This window comes from Vulpes vulpes, chromosome 7, assembly GCF_048418805.1.
Source record: "Vulpes vulpes isolate BD-2025 chromosome 7, VulVul3, whole genome shotgun sequence".
NCBI classification, from domain to species: domain Eukaryota; kingdom Metazoa; phylum Chordata; class Mammalia; order Carnivora; family Canidae; genus Vulpes; species Vulpes vulpes.
In genome coordinates, this window is record NC_132786.1 from 73627941 (window position 1) to 73646056 (window position 18116).

The window sequence follows — 18116 nt, forward strand, 5'->3', positions numbered from 1 at the left end:
GCAAGGAATGTTTTTGAGTTTAGAGAATGGGAAATAGAGATTCAGGGACTAGCCTTTATAAAGTTTCTGAATTCCAAACAAAGTGTAGAGAAAACTGCCCAGACCAGGATGGGTATGTTGGATCCTTATACTATACACTAGCAACCACACTTCTTTCTTCCCTTGCTCAGGCTCTTACTTATTAATGACCAGAAGTAGAGGCCACTACTTTGCAGGGGTTACTCTGAGATCCTAACTTTCTAAACCAAACAGATACCAAATGGAGCAGGTGTTGCTCAATGCAAAGAGGCACAGTCTTATTTCTTATATACTTGGCTGTGAACATCCACCCCTCAATCCCTGCCTGCCTCCATCTCTGGAGATTTCTCCCTCAATTAATTTGAAATACCTTCTATTCAGAAATAACTTACTACCTACTTCCTATTCCATTAAAAAGGGTAGGAAATGGAAGATATAGATGTTCAATAAGAAAGACAAAGCAAAACACTGACTTTGATCTGCACTGCTAACAGAAAAACCATTTCCCAGTCCCTTGAATTCTCATAGTTCCTTCTGAATTTGAGTCAAAGGCTTAGGCTTTACAAATTGCAAATGGGTCAGAATTTTCCATTTACAATTTAGTGCGGTGATTTATCATTCAGGGAATGTGTCAAATGATCAGAGATCAGGGCTGGTTCTCAAGGTGTGCTGCTAGTTAGTACCTTGGAATTTGCAAACTAATGGCAGAGGATGGGAGGACATGGAAAACCAATGGGTAGAAGCCAACAACAGATTTGACTCTTTCAAGTCACAAAGCCAGGCACACATCCTCTGCCATCAACAGGCTCTTTTCATTTTGCTACCATAAACTCAAAGGAGCAGCCTTGGGAACAAGCAGCCTCTGTGAGGTGAGGCAAGCTCACTGCCACCCTGATTGTAATTCACCTTCCTTCAAGGTGAGGCCTGCTAGGTCTTCTGCAGGTCCTCTGGGGGCACAAAATGCCTACAGCCTTATCCTCTTCTAACAACAAGGACAACCAAAATAAATGGACCTGCCCTATAAACAGATGGGTTCATGTGACAGCACTGCTGAACTTGTGGCATTTCCTGGGGGTTGGAGAGCATCTCATAAACTACAAGGAAAAAAGAAGATGGTCTGAGCAGTAAGTTAGAAAACAAAGGTTCTTGAGGCAAAAGCAGTTAGGTGATAAACTATAATTCTGTTTTCTTTTTGTGACCCCAGAGTACTTCCATGCCCAAAGCAGAAACCTAGGACAAGAGTAAGCATGCTTAAGGGAAGAAAAAAAAATAATACCCTAAGACCAGAAAACATGAATAGTGTAGATGACATTTAAAAACCAAAATTCTGGGCAGCCCGGGTGGCTCAGTGGTTTAGCACCGCCTTCAGCCCAGGGCCTGATCCTGGAGACCTGGGATCGAGTCCCACATCAGGCTCCCTGCATGGAGCCTCCTTTGCCCTCTGCCTGTGTCTCTGCCATTCTCTCTCTCTCTCTCTCTCATGAATAAATAAATAAAATATTAAAATAAATAAATAAATAAATAAAAGCATGTCCTTTAAAAAAAAAAAACCAAAATTCTTTAAAATTAAAAAACAAATTCTTGAAAAAAGGGAAAACTCTATGCTTCACCTTGTTCCCAAAAAGGATACTATTAGTTATTTATTTGCATATAGGCATTAATTTTGGGAAAAATTCAAAGACTTAATCTTTTCATACTTTTGATTGCTAAAATAAATCAATTTCGGGCACATTCAAGAGGCAGCAAGAAAGCAGTATTTTATCATCATCATGCACAGAGAAACAGTTCTGTTCTTAAGAAAACAGAGGCAAAATTGAAAGTTAATAATTTATAAACACTAAGCAAAATAATGCCCACCTAAGAAGCACTTTAAAAGGTAAGTGGTTCACCAGACCCAGGCTAAAAAGCTGAGAGCGCTCAGAGAAATCAGCAACAGAGTCTAATTCAGCTTGGGTCTCCTTCTCTGTGCTGAGGTTGTTTTGGCTCTTGTTCCCAAACTGCCATAGAAATGACCCAGGAGGCATCGTCGGAAAACCTCCCTCAGCCTGATATGAGGCTGATGCCACAGCAAGAACTTTTTCTCAAGAGAGTATCTGGGGGAAGTGCCCAGTATAGAAATTCATGCATGTAGCTCAAAGAGGAAAGGAAAGGAGCAAATACTGAGAGTGGCAGGCTTGCATGGTTCTCTGCCAAAGGAAATATAATATACATTTTGTTCCAGGACTATAAGGGATATGTGACATGACTGCCTACTAACTGTTGTATAAATGGTAAATAAAGTGGAGATCCAGCGTCTGTTCCTTTGTCACTGCTTCTCAGTGGACCCCTCTGCATCTTATGTAACCAAGTTTCCCTGGGATAGGTTTGGGAAGCTCCGTCTTTGAGACTGGGAGGACAGGTCAGGTACTGGAACCCGCTCCACCCAGCTAACACCTGACTCCTCTCCCTACACTCCCTTTACCCTATCCCTCTCCCTGCAGGCTGCAACCACAGCTCAACATCCCTTTTCATTAGGCAAGGAATGAAACTCCTGACTTATAAACTTCTCCTGCAGTGTCTGCTTAATAGCTGCTTTCTCACAAAAGCAGGCTGGTGCTCAGGCCAGCCAGGAGAAAGGAAGCAGTGGGGCAGAATATAGCCTGCTCCTCTCAGAAGCTTTCGTCTCCAGGAAGCAGAAGTATAAAGACGGCAAAGCCAAGAGGTGTCAGTAATGGACAGAAATCACCAGACAGGAAAAGTGAGTATATGTCCACCTACATACACAAAGGGGTAACAGGGCAGAAGAAGAATGAAAAACTCAGCTTTCTAGGTTACTTTTAGAAGCATCTTGAAGCCACAGTGTGGGAGAGGAGTCCCATTCCAGTCACTGGAAATCACTTTTCTTTCTTTAAAGTTTGAAATTCTCATGTATTAGATGTTACTGCCTCCCCAGTAGAAGTTAAAACATGAACTTTTCAAGGACAGGTAAGAATACTGTTTAAGTGAGCTATGGGCCTCAACACCACAGGATGAGAATCTTAGCACTCTTAATGCAAAGGAATAGAGTTTACTTTAAGGTTTTGGGGTCCCTTGCTCAGGCAGTAAAACCCAAAGACGAACCCTATCCAAGGCACTACTGACACACAACAGTTCATCTTGTGCCAACAAAGAGCCTGTGGTCTTAATTCCAACTCAATGATGGCAGATTGTTATTCTCAATGTATATTTCTGAGTGATTACAAAGAAAACCAAAGGCTTTACAGTTAGATCCAATCTGACCCAATCATAGAACAGTGGATCAGGGATTCTTAACCTGGGGACATATATGAGCTTCACACTTAGGATGCTGGGAATATCTATAAACTAGCCTGAAACAGTAGAACTACACATGTGAATTCTTCTCAGGAGTAGAAGCTTCCAAAAGGCTTTCGGAACAACTACTTTCATACATAAAAGAAAGAAATCGAAAGAAAACAAAGTAATGGAAAGTAGAAATTGCATACAACAAAGAGGTAGCCAGAGAATGATGAGGCAAGGGAAGATGGAGAGCTAAGAGATCAGGAGATCCTGAATCCATAATTTCCCTTTAACAACACTTTCTTGGTAACTAGGAACCAAATTGTCCCTTAACTGCTTCTGCTTCATCGCCTACATCCAATATTTTCTTCCTTCCTAACTGTACTCACTTGGCTCTTTTATAACCCTATGGATTCAGGCCCTTCCCAATTTATTCCAAGATAACATCAGAAAATTTTTAACTAAACTCACTCAATCCCTTTGGACACTGCAAACAGTGCTGCATGACTTCTCCATAAAAATCTTTTTTGTTATTTTGTTGACTTACTTTTATACCCAAAACAAAGACTACCACCACCCTGTGACATCAAGTAAAAAAAAATATGATGCTTGGTTTTCATGGGCGTCTATCATACGGTATCAGTTTATGTCATCATATGATTTCCGTATTAATCCTACCAATCCAATTAGGCCCATTATCTCATGTGTCTTGTAAGTTATTCATTATGGGTGCCTAGCTAGGCCCAAAAGTCATAGCGTATCTGTAGCAACAACCTCACTATAATAAAAAATTAGTTATCACTTCGGGAATACTCAATCTAGGGTCCTAGGTAAGCTGTAGTTTGTATGCTGGGGTCTCTAAGAACTATACTTTGAAATGATAGTAGAATCATATTCATATATATATATAAGGCTGTGACTTAGGTGCTTCTTCTCCACACATCCAGATACCTACATATTATCTCCAGTCTTACAACTGTATGTGAATGTGTGTGTGTGTGTGTGTATATATATATATATATATAAAATGTATATATATAATATTTGACCTATACATGAGTGTGTATCATTCAGTTCAGCATGAAATTATGACATATAATACATTACTTTCAAAGTTCATTATGTGTTACTCTTTATTTCTTATAGGGAAACCTCAGGCTCTTTGAGGGTTAGAATTCGGTTGGTCCTTAATATTTGTTATGGTGTTTAACACAGAAGCTATGTTCACATTGTCCTATAACTCAGGGTCATCTAGTTCTGTTATTGTATGCCAAGTAAAGCTGAATAAATGATTGGCAACTGACTAATGCAGAATGCTGAAGATATTTCAAATTAGAGATATGGGTAATGCCCAAGTGACAGCAGGGCAGGAACGTGAGGCTTGCTGGCTCTCTTGGATATAGTTTTGTGATCTATGCTCCAGTTCTAAGGCATCTTGATTTTGCTACTTGGAATGGTGCAGGGCAGAAGAGCTTAGAGTCCGGCCTCTGAGCAGAGGCAGAAGTACATCAAGGACTAGAGGAGATAGGCAACCATCAGAATGGCAGTGAGTGGGAGCAAAGAAAGCCCTGACTGCCATAAACAATGAAACAGAACAGAGTGGCAGGATTTTATGAAACTCCTACTAGATAGCACAGGATAGATGACTGAGGGTAAAGGAAAACAATTCCAACAGAAAAGGTTAAAAAGCAGAACAAAGTAAATAACCTGCTAAACTTCTAAGGCACCTCTCACTGTTTCAGTTCACATTGATGAACACAGTGTTTCAGCATGAACCAAACATAGATATCAATGAAACACAGTGGCAATAAACAATCCTTATGGCATTTCTATTGGTTCTTTGGTAGCTGGAGGAAGCAACAGGTCCTGATGATGCTTAGAAAATCAGATACAGAGCAGGTGCAGGTGCACAATGGTAGATGGGGGTGCTAAGATTGTGTAGCTAGATTTTCAGTGAAATCAGAATTTACTGATAAGAAAGACAGAAAATATGGAGAGTGCATGGACTGGAAATGAGAAAACTGAATTGTATGGTTAAGGGAACATAGGTGGACTAATGAGTCAACAGGTGTTATGAGGCAATAAACCAAATAAAGAACTCTAAGCCATCATCTCCTCTAAAACTAATAGAAGAAACCAAGACACATGCCATTGTGCCAGGTGTGAAAACAGATGTGCAGTGCTTAGGTAAGGGGCAGGGTGCGTGACAAGGAGGATGGATGGATTTGTGAGGTCTGTGGCTGGTAACTACTGGAAAAGAGATACCCTGGTGCTAGACTGATGGGAAACACAAGCAAACTCTACTGTCCCAGATTAGGACCAAAGGACTATTAGAGCTGGGTAGAAATAGTATCAGTCTAAAGTCTTTTTGAGAGGACAAGGCCTTAAGACAGGTGAGATCGGAAACAATGATAGCCCCAGTGACCTTGCTTTTTTATAACTTTCCATGTCACCAAGGCAATAATACATGATCATCAGAAAAAAACAAACTGGTAAAACAATGATCCATAATTTTATTCTAAGATCAAAGCACCACTAGCATAATTTCTAAATGCTTATACACACACACACTCATCCATTATATTTTAAGAAAACTACGGAATAGTTTTGTAGTCTTTTTTTCTGCTAGAAATGATAACTAAATGAATGCTTCCTTATGTTATTAATTGTTTACATCATTTTAATAGCTGAAGATAAATCCATCACATGGATGTAAACCCTGTAATTTAATCAATTGCCTATTGCTAATGCTTATGTGAATAAAATACTATTATAAACAATGCCATGAGGAATAGCTTTTAAATAAACTGTTGGGTCTCCCCTAATTATTCCTTATGATAAATCCCTAAAAGTGGAAATGCTGTTTCATAGGGCAATGGAATACAGACTCTGGTTTCAATCTCCCTTTCCCAAGGTGAACCAGCAAAACACATTTTGCCTCATGGACTGAGAGGATAAGGCTGTGACTTAGGTGCTTCTTCTCCACGCATCCAGATACCTACATATTATCTCCAGTATTACAACTGTATTTGTAATGACTTAATTGCTCATTCAAATCCCCATGAAACCACTATGTGTTTGTTTTTATCTCCAATGCACTTGACGAAATATTTGTCACTGGAATATGAACAAATCAGAGAAAATTTTAATGTATCTTTTCACTGAGAAAAAAGCAACAGACTCACAGTTCAGAAAATGGTTTTTCCAATATGAGCTACATTTACTGGGGACCTACTAGAAAAGATTAATTGCTGTTCCACAAAAGATTTGGCTCTCTGAACTTGATGCAAAAGCAAGAGGAATGGGAAATAATCTTTCTCAACTTCTGTGCCCAAAGCTGGATGGGGGAGAGTCAAGGGCAGCTTAGGATAAAGCAGAAGTGCATGAGAGAGTTTATAAGAAATTTGGATGCAGAGAATCCTGCAAATGAAAGAAAGCTATGAAGAGGATTTCCTCTTCACAAGCAGCTATAAAAGTTCTGTACATTGATGTATCAGTGATTAATTATTCGAACTACAGTCATCCTGAGAGATTTTCAAGGATTAGAGCAGAAGTAGGATAGGGATGTCGGTAATAGAGACTCAGCTCTCTAACCCACTCAACCACCTGACATTGCAGATGAGCCAAAAAAGTAAGCACAGCAACTCTCAAGATGATTTCATGTTAAATTAGCCAAGAGCTGGTGGAGGCTACTCAAAAGGAATCAAATTAAGGAGCCATGAATGCAGAGTATGAGGAAGGGGATAGAGACAAGAGTCAAAGGGAATAAGCAGCTGTTCAACTGCCTTGGTGGAGAACAGGTATGGCTGTGATCACAGGGAAGGCACTACTAGGCAGTGAAGTCCAAAGAAATCCAAAGCTTCCCCATTCCCTGGCTTGTTCTCTATTACTCAGAATCATGATCTTAATTCCAACTATAATAAAGATTATTAATCTTTCATAAAAGGATATGTTTCGATTTGTTTTACAGTGGTCAGGAATTGGGCAGTGGTTATCAAATTTCAGTGTGCACCATAATTACCTGAAGTATGTGTTACAAGACATTGCTGTGATTTAACTCCAGAATTTCTGAATCAGGAGGTCTCAGGTGGGGGGAAAATTGGCGGGAGGGGAGAAGCCCATGAATTCACACTTCTAACAAATGAAAGTTATCTAGAAAGATAACTCTAGAATTTCCTCTGAATGACTATAGCCAGAGCACACCAATGAATACAGGAAACACTGGGCAAGGAAGATTTATTATGAGTTCATTATTTGACCATGACCTATAGAACCACCCATGTCTCTGTGTACAACATAGCAGAAAAACCTAATGGGTTCCAACTGTACCCCAAATCTTCACACCAGTCATCAAGAAACATCTCACAGTCTGAGTTCTACCAGAAGGAACTGGGGGTAGGGTGGGAAGAGAAGGATATGGTAAAGAGAGTGAGCAGATCCTCATAATATCCTGAAGGAGTAAACTATCTGGAAATGGAGACATTACGCAGCTCTCCAGAAGTGGCCATTTGTGTTGCTTTAAATGCAGATTGATTACTGCTATTTGGATGTTGAGTGCATCATCTTTTCTGAAGAAAGGGAAAAGCTAAATTTCCCCACATTCAGCTGTATCGTCAAATCACTTCCCCACACCAGCTCTTTTAATGCATTTTCCTGTTATCATATCCACTTGCAATAGCTGATCTACCCCACTCAACAGTGAATCCCTCCCCTGGCCCACTAACATGTGCTGAATCCCATTAACAACCTCATAACCATGACATGTAACTGCAAGCCCCAAATGTAGTGAGGTGTGCACTTCCAGGGTTAAAAAAGGAAGGAAGCCACCAAGATACTGAAGAGAAAGAACAGCCTCCTTTCTCTGTATTGGTCTACAACCTGTACTGGCATGATGTAATGCAGCTGAGTGGAGACAGCAGCAGAAGACCATTCACCCAACTCCAGCTTTCTAGGATACTCAGGCTAGAAACCCAACAGCTCCCCAGTGTTACAGAATTCTACAACTCCACAGTAAAGGAGAGAGGAAAGCTTCCAATCAAAGCTGTTTTTCACAGTATTCAGGAGGCCCTAGTTTTATTCAAAGAGAAATTTCACTTGTTGAGGTCATTAGATTGAAAGTGAGAAATCTTGGTTTACTTAAAGCTGTACCATTAAACTATTGAGAAGATAAGAACAGAGGCTGGATAGAAGAGATGAATTTCACGGAAATGCTTTCATGGGAAAACTTAATAGAAATGAGAGATGGAATAAAAAAAGATGTAAGGCAGGCTGTGTTAATGGAAAGGGAGAAAGGAGGAGGGGCTAAGAAAACAGGAGGAAAAGCAAAGAAATAGGGAAAAAATCACAATTTCCAGAGGTACTATTAAAGTTACTTAATGTCGGTCCTTCTGAGATTACATGCTTTGTAAGGCTGGAGTCTATTATCTTTCTTCTTCTTTACTATTATCCCCAATGCCGGGACCCAGGACACACTCAAGAAAATGAGAATGGAGAGAGGAAATGAATGCAAAGCCATCACTGGCAAGAGAAATCTGCCTTGGGGCAGCCTGGGTGGCTCTGCGGTTTAGCATCACCTTCGGCCCAGTTTGTGGTCCTGGACACCCGGGATGGAGTCCTACGTCAGGCACCCTGCATGGAGCCTGCTTCTTCCTCTGCCTGTGTCTCTCTCTCTCTCTCTCTCTCTGTGTGTGTGTGTGTCTCTCTCATGAATAAATGAAATTAAGAGAAACCTGCCTTGAACCACTATTCCCAGTAGAGGAATGATCTGTTTTCTTGGAGAAGTGGTTAACTCATATAATCTATATCTTGTGATAGGACATATTAGTATCAAAATTTCAGAACACACACTCAAATTCAATACCAGTTTCCTCACTGGATAGGTATAACACAGATGAAACTTGCTTTTTATTAACACACTTAACAAATGGAACTGCATAGTGCTGAACTCTTCCATTTAAGAATCCTAAAGCCAGAGGTCTTAACTTAGCAATGGAAAGTGCTGGTGAGTAAGTCTTCACATTTCATTTATAACCAGTACTGTAAATGCAGGTTAAAGATACAGAGAGGAGGGACTCTATCCAAAAGCTCTGTTTTTTTTCCCCCCAAGAAACAGCTTAAAAAAATTTTTTTTCACCTATTGAAATTTTGTGGAAAAACTCCTATAAATCAGGAAAAAAGTGAAGGTGCTCTGGCTACATTAAGAATAGGAGACTAAAACACTTCTTTCCCAGTGGTACTGAAAGCACTTTAGTAGAAATGCAAAATGCATTTGTAATTCACTGCTACTAACGCATGGAAATGGTAGGTCCACCTTGGCCCCCAATAACTGCATCATCAAGGGAGAATGTTACTTCAAACTGTTTTCCTCTTCATAATGACTACTGATATTGGCCTAGGAAAGGGTAGCAAGTTCTAGATTTCTGATCAAAGTCTGTGATGGAAATGCCAGTCTGGATTTCCTAGAGGTTCCAGCAGAGAGAAGCTGCAACAAGGGAGGGTGCTGTCAACCACACTAGGTAAAAGCACAAGAGACAAATGACAGGATTTTAATCAAGGACTGGTGTTTATGGGGTTTGGAGACTAGAGGTGCAGAGGTCAGCAAGGCAGGATTACTACTTATTTGTTTATATTTTTAAAGAAAAGGGATCTTGCAAGATTTGTTCCATAAGAAACATAAGTCCCCATGGAGACTGGAAAGGAGCCCAGGCAGAGATGAGATAGGGGCAGGCTTCCACTTGCTTTTTAAAGAGAGGACACCACCAGTTTCCTGAATCTCCAGTGTGCAGGGCAAGGAGCATACACACAAAAAGATAAGGGACAGTCTGCCCTTTTCTCTTCTCATGAGATAACCCTAACCTCATTATGTATGTCCAGAATGATTCTAAATTCGTTTAAATCTGCTCAGACACTAGATTGTTCGATGCAATTGCTTTCCCACAGTCAAGCTGGGGTATCAATTTCTTTTTTGAATATATACATCCTTAATTACAAAATCTTAGAATTAAAAGGTGCCTTAAAGGAATAAAGCCCCAACGCTGAGCTAACAGAACTTCTGTGTTTTCCAGTAACAAGCCACAGATTCTAACAGTTTCTAAGAAATTTTAAAATATTACATTTTTAAATCACGTTACTGGTAGCTTCAGGAGAATGCACAGATGATATCCCCCGGGTCTGGATGTCCAAGACAAGGCACACAGCCAGGCTTTGATCTGGCTCCAAGCATTACCACCAGCTCATCTTCAGTGCCCATAACAAGCTCAACAAAAGCCCACTCGAAAGACCTCTTAGAATGCTAAGGAAATTCACATTCTGGCCTACTTAAAATTAAACTGGAAGTGTTATACCAAATACATAGGCTAGAATATGAGAGAAAATAAAAAAGGTCCCAATAATGACTCACTCAGTATCTTAGAAATACTTCAGAAGGATATGAGACAGATCCTCTAAAGGAGTCAAAAGCCCCACCCTAGGCTTAGGACACCTATCAATCCAAGTAAAGCAGTGAGCCAGCTGAGTGAGAAATACCACAATAAAATAAGAATTCAAAGTGTTGGAAAGTCCACATGGAAATGAAAAATTAGGGGAGTGCAGAAAAGACATGATGTGTCAGGTTCCCAGTGAAGCCTATACAAGGCCCCTAAAAGGGAGAACCAAATTCAGGAGTGACAACATGAAGCATGGGTCAGCTGCATATAAGGTCTTTTTTTTTACTAAAAACACAAAGTACACACACTAAAACTCTCAGAACCCTGGGACAAAACCAAGGGCTTTTCAATGGAGCCCATAAGAGAGGCAAGGTGTGAGAGCACCAGCCAAAATGCCAAAAATCTTATCTTGCCAGGACACAAGGTAATGAAGGAGGAGGCAGCTGATGACAGACAACCCAACTGGAAAGGAAGGTGCCTACTGGGAATTACGAGTGTATTTATCCCTCTAACAAAGAAGATGTGCTTTCCTCTAAATATGCCAGGTATTGGAGGTATAATGAGGGTTTCCCAGAAGTAGAGAAGCATGTGAAAAAAGGGGCCTGGAAGGTCAGACATGCTGAAGAGAGTGGCCGAGATGGTATGAACTTGTTCCTGGCAGGCAGGTGGATACACTTGAAAGTAGTGGGCTGACTTCAAACTGGTACTTTCCCTCCCCTCTCTCTCTCCTGGCTTCCCAGTGAGCACATAATGCATCACTTCCTGAACTTGAACCATGTGGTCCGAGAAACTGTGGCAGGACAGAGTCCCTGGCAGAGGAAGCAGCGGCTGCAGAGCCCTGAGAAAGCTCATCAACTCCTGGACAGGCAGCCACGCTGACCTGCAAAGTCAAGCACATTAACAGGCTGCTCTTTCCCCAAAGCTTACAATGTTTCTCAAAAAGGATTAATGGCCAAGCAGTGCTGTGGAAAGCAGAGTCAATGGAAGAGCACTGTGTACCAATGCCGATACTGCTAGTGATAACCAGAGGGAAAAACAGGAATCTAGAGGTCAGGGACAAAGCAATCTGTTAGAATCAATACCCCTGTAGGGAAGGGCTAAAGAAAGTGATAGCCTTGCTACATTACCGTTATCCATGTATTATTTACCTAGTGAGTTCCAGGATGAAAGACTGATATGAATATAGCAGAAGTTATTAATTTGGTCTTTGCTAAAGCATTAGATATAGCACCTCAAGAAATTATACTTGGGAAATTAATTCAAATTGGCTTGGTTCGGCACACAATCACCGAAGATTAAAAAGTAGCTGAAGGATGATTATTAAAAGACAGTGAAGTGACAGTCCATGTAGTGAGAGACTTGGGGTCAGCATCAAAGCCATTCTTGTTTAGGGGTTCTATTCAGGGCCCAGGAAAGGAGTAAACAACTCACTAATGAGATCTGCAGAGGACACGAAGCTGGGAGGTGGAGGAACTGCACTGACAGGGGCATAAAATTACAAGGCAGAGTTCAACTGGAAAAAATAGCTCATCTATCTAGGGGAAAACAACCCTATACTAAAATAATATTCAGCAGACAGGCCAGATAAGGGGCAGCAGAAGCATGTAAAAAGAGTTCAGACATGCTGTAATGTGCCAGAACCAAGTAAGAATGGTAAGGGAACACAAAGAATGTATGTCATGAAGAAATGGAGGGCTTCAAAGTGAAAGCAAACCAAAAGCAGAGTGGCAGAAAATAGGTGGTCTTAAAGCAAAGTCAATTCTACCACTAATAAAATGGGGGAGCATACATTCTGAACTGAAAACATTTTTTGGATGGCTACAAAACCACCATTCCCATCTGGCAGGTGTTCCAATCTTTCTCGGATCTTCATTTACCTCACTGAGGGGTCGTATCTACAGGATAGCACTGGGCCACCATCCTGGGGCTACCATACTGCTTTTAAAGAAGACTCACAGGTCATGCTGGCCATTTCTCCTACTTCTTTTATGAGGTCTGTACTGCCTTATGGCAAGGCTTCACCGGTTTGGGAAGTGGTTAATTCCTCTCTGTTTACTCAACCTGCAACAGTGCAATGGCCCCGAAGCCAGTTTTTCCACTACCAGTCTGAAAGCAAGGGCTCAACACAATTATCTCTAGGCTGCTCACTGCTTTACCAGACAAGCATGTTGTTACATTGATTCCACTTTAAAATGAGTGCTAAGTAGGCCGTTTTCTTCCTAAAACCTCAAAGTTTAAAAATGTCACTATCCTCAACACCCAAAAAACAAATAACCCAATTCAAAAATGGGCAGACATATGAACATTTTTTTCCAAAGAAGACATACACATGGTCAACAGACACAAAAAAAGATGTTCAATATTAATGATCATCAGAGAAATATAAATCAAAACCACAATAAGATATCACCTTGCACCTGTTGGAATGGCTAAAACATAAGAAACAACAGGTGGTGGTGAGGATGCAGACAAAGGCGAACCTTCTTGCACTGTTGGTAGGAATGCAAACTGGTGCAGTTACTCTGGAATACAGTATGGAGGTTTCCAAAAGGTTAAAAATAGAAATACCTTATGACCCAGCTATTGCACTACTAGGTATTTACCCTAAGAATACAAAACTACTGATTTGAAGGGATACATGTACTCCAATATTTATGGCAGCATTATCTACAATTGCCAAATTATGGAAAGAGCCCTAGTGTCTGCTGATTGATGAAAGGATAAAGAAGTGGTGTGTATACATACACACACGCACACTGGACTATTACTCAGCCATAAAAAAAGAATGAAATCCTGCCATTTGCAACAACATTGAGGGAGCTAGACAGTATTATGCTAAGTGAAATAAGTCAGAGAAAGACAAGTATCATATGACTTTACTCATGTGGAATTTAAGAAACAAAACAAATGAGCAAAGGGGGAATAAAGAGGGAAGCAAACCAAAAAACATTATCTTAACTATAGAGAACAAACTGATGGTATCAAAGGGGAGGTGGGTATCGGAAATAGGTAATGGGGATTAAGGACTGCACTTGCTGAGATGAGCACTGGGTGATGTATGGAAGTGCTGAATCACTATACTACACACCTGAAACTAATATTACACTGTACCTTAACTGAAATTTAAATAAAAACTTAAAATATATTTAGAACATAATCTATAAAAACAATTTCAATATCTATGCATACTCATTAAACATAGCACAAGTAGCTATCTTCAACAGCATAAGAAAGCTTGTTGGGGTGGCTGGCTAGCTTAGTTGGAAGAGAAGGCAACTCTTGATCTTGGAGTTGTGAACTCAAGCCCCACAATGGATGGGTGCATAACTTAAAAAAAAAAAAAAAAAATTAGGGATGCCTGGGTGGCTCAGCGGTTGGGCAGCTGCCTTTGACTCAGGTCATGATCCTGGGATCTGGGATCAAGCCCCATATTGGGCTCCCCAGGAGGAGCCTGCTTCTCCCTCTGCCTATGTCTCTGCCTCTCTCTCTCTCTCTGTGTCTCATGAATAAATTAGAAAAATTAAAAGTTTAAAATAAAAAAGAAAGTTTGTTGTGGCCTCACTTTCCAGAGAAGCTAGACCAATTATTTTCATAATTCCAGCAAATATTTGCCTGTTACATATATTTACTAGTGGCAGAGTGACACCAGGGCAGAAAACAGGAGTCTAGATCCCACTGTATTAATTAGTGCTCCTGCTATGCTGGGAACATATAACCTATTTTTTTAAGTTATCACCAGGTCACACTGAGCCCACCCACACAGGCTGAGCACAGACTCACCTTCTGAATCCCACTGAAGTGTGGTCTAAACGCTATCCATTTCCTAGAGTATCTATATCATCAAATAGTACTTAGCAATGTGAAGCTGCATTTCCCAATATGGGTTCTTTTTTTTTTTTTTTTTTTTTCCAATATGGGTTCTTTCAGCCAGGCTGCCTTAGTGATAATATAGGCATGGAGAGAAGGAAAAGTGAGGAATAATTGAGAGAAAAACCAATTATGGATTATATATCATATTATTTTATGCTGGCCATTAAAGAGTCTTAAAACAACAAAGATACTGGTGTTTTCACTGAACTCTTTGTGTTTGTCAGTTAGGTTTTTTTTTTTTTTTTAATATTTTATTTATTTATTCATAGAGACACAGAGAGAGAGAGGCACAGAGACACAGGCAGAGGGAGAAGCAGGCTCCATGCAGGGTCTCCAGAATCACACCACAGGCTGCAGGCGGCACTAAACCGCTGCGCCACAGGGGCTGCCCTGTCAATTAGGTTTTATTTAGACAAGGGCTATTGGGAAAAGCCCACAAGAAAGAATCCAAAAAGCCACAACAGTCTGACACACTGATTTCTTAGCTGACATTCTGTGTGACATTCTATAGATGCTCTATCCATCAGGATGTGACATGATGTTAGAGGTAAATGTCACATATCAGGGCAATGTTCTGTGCCAAAGAGCAAAAGAAGTGATCTCAATGACAAAGTCTGGAGTATAGATAACATGTGCCCAAACTCATTCCTCCTCAAACTGAAGAGTATAACCTGGCAACTACCAAACTTCTAGAACTAAATAAGTGGCTGAGTGTGGCACATGCCTCTTTGAAATAGTGGCTATATTTTGATTGAGACCAAGCAGTCGGCTGAACTACCCAAGTTAGTTCAGCATCAGCTCATTTTTTGTTCTTTCCTAAGAAGTCTGGGAATCACTAAACTACCAGCACCACCCAGTGACAGAAGCCTCTGTGAGTAAGAGCCATAGGGAATGTCACTGGTTAAGAAATAACACTGAGCAGAACGCATGTCCTTGGGGCAACCAGCTACAGGGATGAAGGACAAGAATAAAATGTCACAGGGCTTCTTAAATGCTCTCCTGCCAGCTGTCAGAAGTGTGAAACAAAAACTCATTTCCTAATAAATGTTTTCATTTCCTTTGTACATGATGAAAGGCTGAGAGGTGATTAATGGGAGGGGCTTAGGAGCAGAGGTCTCTAGAGGTAAGAACCTGAGGCAAATGTCCTGCACACATAAGCAGAACTTCATTGTTAGTCCCATGGAACGACAGGATGGGGGTGGTAAAAATACCTTAAATTCTCACCTAGGTTTCATTTTATATCTACAGGAGATCATATTTAATATATGTCTATTTTGCAGATCTAAAGAAAATGGAGGTCCAAGTGTATTTAATCAAGGTTACACAGCACATTCAAAGTGTGCCCTTTTCTTTCGATCCCTAAAGTGTGGGATAAAAGTGTACTACAAGCTTTTTCAGCATATTGCTTTCCATCACATTCTGCTCAGGAATAGGCAGGATAGTGGGAAAGAAAAAGTGGGACTGTTGGTCCCAGTGTGTTCACTTTGGAATTATTCATCTCACCTGGCCTCTGCAGCAAGCAGCTCATCATAGTGAGAGGATCGCTGATCGTCATCCTGCCGGTATCTGATCACCGTGGCTAGACCTTTGCTGACAAGGGCCTCAGCAATGTTTCTGCAACAGAAAAGATAGGTCAGTGAGCACTAGAGCTGCATACAGGGCTCAGTCAACAGAAATAATAACATTTAGCACCTGGAGGTCTTAATACATCCTGACACAGGCAGGGAGAAGACCAATGAGTTGCTTAACTAGAAATCCAAATAAAAGATGGAATACCAAAGTTCCTACCTCGCTCAGCACCTTTCTGGTTACTACAGTCAGATGCTATATGAATCCATACAAAAAAACTAGCAGAAAATATCTGTAAAAAGCCCACATTAGGCAGGGCTATTTACAGAATGTTATAAACAAGCCACTACCCTCAAGAAAAGTCTTCTCTAAAATATCAGGCACATAGATAAAAAACAAAACACGTAAAAGCATGACCTAAATTTCTTAAAATCTCCTTTCTAGTCTATACTGTAACTAGAAAAATGCCTCATTCCAGCTTGGCAATGTTAGAAAGGGTAGTTTAACCTAATACCTCAGTGCTTCTCTTCTCCTCAGAACTCCTGACAGTGGCTCTTCCACCCAAAAGGGGCTTCTGGAAGGTAAAACTATGAATTTGGTGGCTGGTGCATGGTTCACATGGTAAAAATGGAAGTTCTTTATGAAGAAATGGCATGAGATAGAAGAAAAAATTAGGTAAGAAGTGTAAATTTGAGATGACCAGCTTCATAGCAATACTCCAAATAGAGAGTCCTTTTAGGACTACAGAAATATTTAGCTTAAAACCCTGTTTATTAAAGCAATTCTCAAATGTGTCGTCTTCTTCACCAGAATAAGAGGTGCCACTCTAAGTGGCCTCCATATACTCTAACTAGAGAAGAGTACATTGGAAATACTCTCAGACAACAAATAGAGCATATTTGCATGGTTCCTCCCCAAGATGGAAAAAGACTTTTGATGTGAAGCAAAATAAGCTGCAAACTGCAAAAATAAATTTTCAAAAATTACCTGCAGCAAGCACTGTAGGACAAGAGGCATGATACTATTGGGGGAGAGTGATGGTTATGTCTTTCTTTGTGTCTGTCATAGTTACACCAAAGGCCCCACTCAGACCATCTGGTTAGCTGCCCTACAGGGAGGAGGTAGGGTAAGCAATAGGCTACTGTACCATATGCTATGATTTAGTGTTGTTTGGAAATGTAGTTAACTCTTAACACACTAACGTTCTTAGAACCCCAGACTTTAGAGATGCTGGAAGCCAGACTAACCATTCTACATGCATGTTTAAACCACTGAAGGGTTCTCTTCATCAAAACCCAGGTATTTAGTTTTTTAAAAGAAGAAGAAAAAAATATGTGCAGGTAGAGAAAAGAGGAAAAGATTCTATGGCTGATTCGCTCTCATTATGTGCCCCTCTACTGCCAGCATGATATTAATATCTCCAAACTGCCACAGAATTAGCACTTCTCAAAATCCACTCCCACAAAGAGGCTGCTTTGCCGGCCACCCTGTCTCCTGAGTCACCGTATAAGTGTGCTGGCAAATGCTCTCATTATCACAGAGTTGGGTTTGGCAGCATGGAGAATACCAACAGCCCCAAATCAGCAGCTGTAGGTATTGATCTATGGTGAGAATTTAACTAAGGGTACTATCAAGAACCCCAAAGGGGCAGGAGAGCAGCTCCACCCACCAACAGGTGAGAGAGACTAGGGGGATGGCTCCACCTATGGCAGGTTGAGATGTCTTGGTGACCTGAAATGCTCAAAGAACAAAGACTTATTTGTTACTGCATTTGGAACTACTGCACGCTGACATTTTACAGTCAATACATGGGGATTGAAGGAGAAAGCTGGAATGACTGAGCAGGCAAGAAAAGATCCACACAAATAAGCCCCTACATGAAGAGAGAAAATGAAGCAAAATAGCACAAATGTTCAGTGATACACTCCTGTTAGTACTGCTCACATCAATCCGCAGAAT

General features: G+C 40.6%; 1 protein-coding gene across 1 annotated transcript in view; it reads right to left on the minus strand.

Annotated features, from left to right (window-relative positions):
* The window catches only part of SND1 (staphylococcal nuclease and tudor domain containing 1), a 417294-nt gene that overhangs the window by 173575 nt on the left and 225603 nt on the right, over positions 1-18116 (minus strand). The window contains exon 13 of the mRNA XM_026010782.2: positions 16092-16202. Within this exon, the coding sequence (XP_025866567.2) occupies positions 16092-16202 (111 nt within the window). The remainder of the gene's footprint in view (positions 1-16091; positions 16203-18116) is intronic.